The following is a 3,357-nucleotide window of genomic DNA, read 5'->3' as shown; positions in this document are numbered from 1 at the left end:
CTGGCACTCCAGACACAGTGACCTGCACCAGGGCTCAAGGTTGCTCTAGGAAACCCACCTCTTAGAATCATCCAGAAATAAGTTACTCTTCATCTGTCCAGCAAAGGCCTGCTAAGAGATGCACAGTGTCTTTAGTCCAAGCTGCCCCAAGATGACAGGATCCCCAGCCCAGCCTGGGACCCCCCCAGTGGAGCCCTCACCTCAGCGTGGAGCCCTGGGAACGTGAGGAAGGAGCTGTCCAGCACGGATGAGTCCAGGCAGCTGTCGATGTCCAGCACCTGCTGCCTGGCAGGCGTGGGGCTCAGGCCCCAGCCACCTGCAGGATAAGGGCAGTGGTCAGAGGGCAGCAGCTCAGACCTGCTCAGGACAGGGATGAGAAGCCACCTCCTCAGCAGACAGGGCAGAGCCCAGTGCCATCCGACAGAATGTTCTAGAATGGTGGTTATATGTGACATCTCCACTGTCCGTGATGGCAGCCCCTTGCAACGTGTGCTACTGAGCACTTGACAGGCAACTGGTGCAGCTAAGGAACAGAGTTTTAAATTTCATTTATTATTTTAGACAGAGTCTCACTCTGTCAGCCAGGCTGGAGCGCAGTGGCGCAATCTCAGCTCACTGGAACCTTCACATCCCACATTCAAGCGATTGTCCTGCCTCAGCCTCCTGAGTAGCTGGGATTACAGGTGCCTGCCACGATACCCAGCTGATTTTTTGTATTTTAGCAGAGATGGGGTTTCACCGTGCTGGCCAGGCTGGTTTGAACTCCTGACCTCAAGTGATCTGCTGGCCTCGGCCTCCCAAAGTGCTGGGATTACAAGTGTGAGCCACCATGCCCGGCCATCATTTCATTTTAATTAACTTAAATATGAGCAGCCACATGTGGCCACCAGTTCCTGCCATGGACTCAGGAACAACCCCTCCTGGTCGCGGCACATGCGCCTTCTCTGTGTGCTGCTGGGGTTGGTTTGCATGTGACCTGTTGAGGAACCCCATGTGTGTATTCCTAAGGGGTGCAGCCTACCATTTCTGTATGAATGGGAAGAGTTCCCACCTGCTGTATTTCTTGGAAAGAGTGTGTGAAGGATTGGTGTTAATTCTTCTTCAACTGTTTAGAAGAATTATATACTGAAGGCTCTGAGCCTGGGCTTCTCTTTGCGGGAATTTCTTTTTTTTTTTTTGAGACGGAGTCTCGCTCTGTGGCCCAGGCTGGAGTGCAGTGGCCGGATCTCAGCTCACTGCAAGCTCCGCCTCCCAGGTTTACGCCATTCTCCTGCCTCAGCCTCCCGACCAGCTGGGACTACAGGCGCCCGCCACCTCGCCCGGCTAGTTTTTTTGCATTTTTTAGTAGAGACGGGGTTTCACCGTGTTAGCCAGGATGGTCTCGATCTCCTGACCTCATGATCCGCCCATCTCGGCCTCCCAAAGTGCTGGGATTACAGGCTTGAGCCACCGCGCCCGGCTAGGGAATTTTTTTTTTTTGTTTTATACAGATGGGGTCTGCCCAGGCTGGTCTCAAACTCCTGGACTAAGATCCGCCCACCTCAGCCTCCTGAAGTGCTGGGATTACAGGCGTGAGCCACCGTGCCCAGCCAGTGGGAGGTTTCTAAGGGACTGACTCGGCCTCTTCACTTGCTGTAGATGTACTGAGATTTTCTTCTGAAGAGCGTTTCGGAAGCGTGCGCAGCTGTGTGCTCGCTTCTTCTGAGTTCTCTGGTGTGCTGCTGTGCAGTTGTCCGTACCATGGGCTTAGGTTCTGTTAACGTCTGCAGGGTTGGCAGTGAAGTGCCCTCGTTCTTTCATGATTCTGGCATCTGAGTCTTCTCTCTTTCTCCCTGGTCGGTCTAGCTAAGGCTGCTCAAGTGTGTTGACCCTTCCCGAGAGCCAGCCTTTGGTGGGCACCTTTCCCTCTGGCTGCAGTACTGGAGAGTAGCCCTGGGCGTGGTGCGGAGGCCCAGGCTCCCTTCTCAGTACTCCCGGGTCCCCAGCCCCAGCCCACCTTGCTCCGGGACATCCGGAAGAGAAAGAGGACGGCCAGGTAGATGGGATAGACAACCACGCTGGACACCAGGCCAACAGCAACTGTGTCGACACTCAGCGGGCGCGGCCTGGACACACGCCCCGCGCTGTGTGAGGAGAGGAGGCCACACAGGTGAGGCTGAGGGGCAGGAAGGGCTGGGCAGGAAGAGGCTGTCCCGACCCCTACGGCACCCACCTGTAGGTAGAGTCTCCAACAGCCCCGTACCACATGGCGTTGGCGCCCAGGAAGAGGCAGATGAGGAGGACGCAGCAGGTGGCCCTCTGGATGCGGGTGAAGCGGCTGCGAGGTGGCCGGTCCCATATGGAGAGCCAGATGTGCTTGTCAAAGAAGCCGCGCTGCAGCTCAGCCACCAGCAGGCGCCGGAAGCGCAATAGGGCTGCGTCGCCTGGGGGCAGGGAGGGCCCAGCTGCAGGAGGCCTTGGGGCAGGACCACCCCGCCCAACCTCCCACACAGCAGGAACATGGAACGAGACCTTACTCGCCGCCAGCACCTCCTTCTCCACTAGGCCCCCGTTGGCCTCCGTCTCCACCGACAGCCAGTCATTGACCAGGAAGAAGGCACTGCGGGCTGTCTGCAGGTCCTTGACAATGACGTGCTGCAGGAACCAGGCGGGGCTGAGCCCTGCAGAGGTGCAGGAGGGAGGTCAAGCTCGCGGGGCACCCCAATGCGGGGGCAGAGAGGCAGAGCTCCGCAGGGTCTACACAGACCTTTGTTGTCGTGCCACACTCGGATCTTCCACACACTGCCCAGGCTGTGCGGGGTGGCGATCTGGAAGATGTCCAGGCTGTTGCGGTGGAAGGCTCTATCACCGTCCAGGTGCCGGTGGCCGCTCCGGCTGTCCACCCCATACAGCATGATACCCACATGGGCCGTGGTACCTGGGGAGCAAGAGGGAGGGGTGGGAGGCTCTGTCTGCTGCCCAACACGTGTAGCATCCCAGGCAAGTCGTCTCAGCTTTGGCCTCTGTGCACTCAAGATGCCGCATGGGCAGTCAAGGCTTTACACAGCTCTGCCACACATGAGGGGCTGCGGTTACTGCAGTTTGTCCAATAAACAGCAAGGCCGCAAGGACATAATTAAATTACACGGAGAGAACTGTAACTTGTGACATGCAAACACGGCTGCACACATCTCAGTCCACACCACAACCAGTGAACCCCCGCTGCACACCCATCCACGCCTGTCACACCACAACCAGTGACCCACACCACACACCCGTCCCTCAGTTCATGCAGAGACTACAAAGCGTGAAGCTGTGTCCCCTCCTTCTCTCCCAGTGACAGACCCAGGTGACAGTTTTTTTTTTTTTTTTTTTTTT

The 3,357-nt window shown here is 57.2% G+C and overlaps 1 protein-coding gene across 1 annotated transcript in view; it reads right to left on the bottom strand.

Moving 5' to 3' along the window:
• Window positions 1-45: 45 nt before the first annotated feature.
• The window catches only part of LOC108525971 (polycystin-1-like), a gene marked incomplete at its 5' end in the record, with an annotated part of 8,865 nt that continues 5,553 nt past the window's right edge, over window positions 46-3,357 (bottom strand). The window contains 6 exon segments of the mRNA XM_017866710.1: window positions 46-111; window positions 201-316; window positions 1,993-2,123; window positions 2,213-2,423; window positions 2,517-2,660; window positions 2,747-3,036. Coding sequence (XP_017722199.1) covers window positions 46-111; window positions 201-316; window positions 1,993-2,123; window positions 2,213-2,423; window positions 2,517-2,660; window positions 2,747-3,036 — 958 coding nt within the window.

The sequence above is a fragment of the Rhinopithecus bieti genome, unplaced genomic scaffold, assembly GCF_001698545.2.
Source record: "Rhinopithecus bieti isolate Rb0 unplaced genomic scaffold, ASM169854v2 scaffold_49872, whole genome shotgun sequence".
In the NCBI taxonomy this organism is placed as follows: domain Eukaryota; kingdom Metazoa; phylum Chordata; class Mammalia; order Primates; family Cercopithecidae; genus Rhinopithecus; species Rhinopithecus bieti.
Note: the sequence above shows the minus strand (reverse complement) of the source record. Positions and strands in the feature narration are given on the sequence as shown.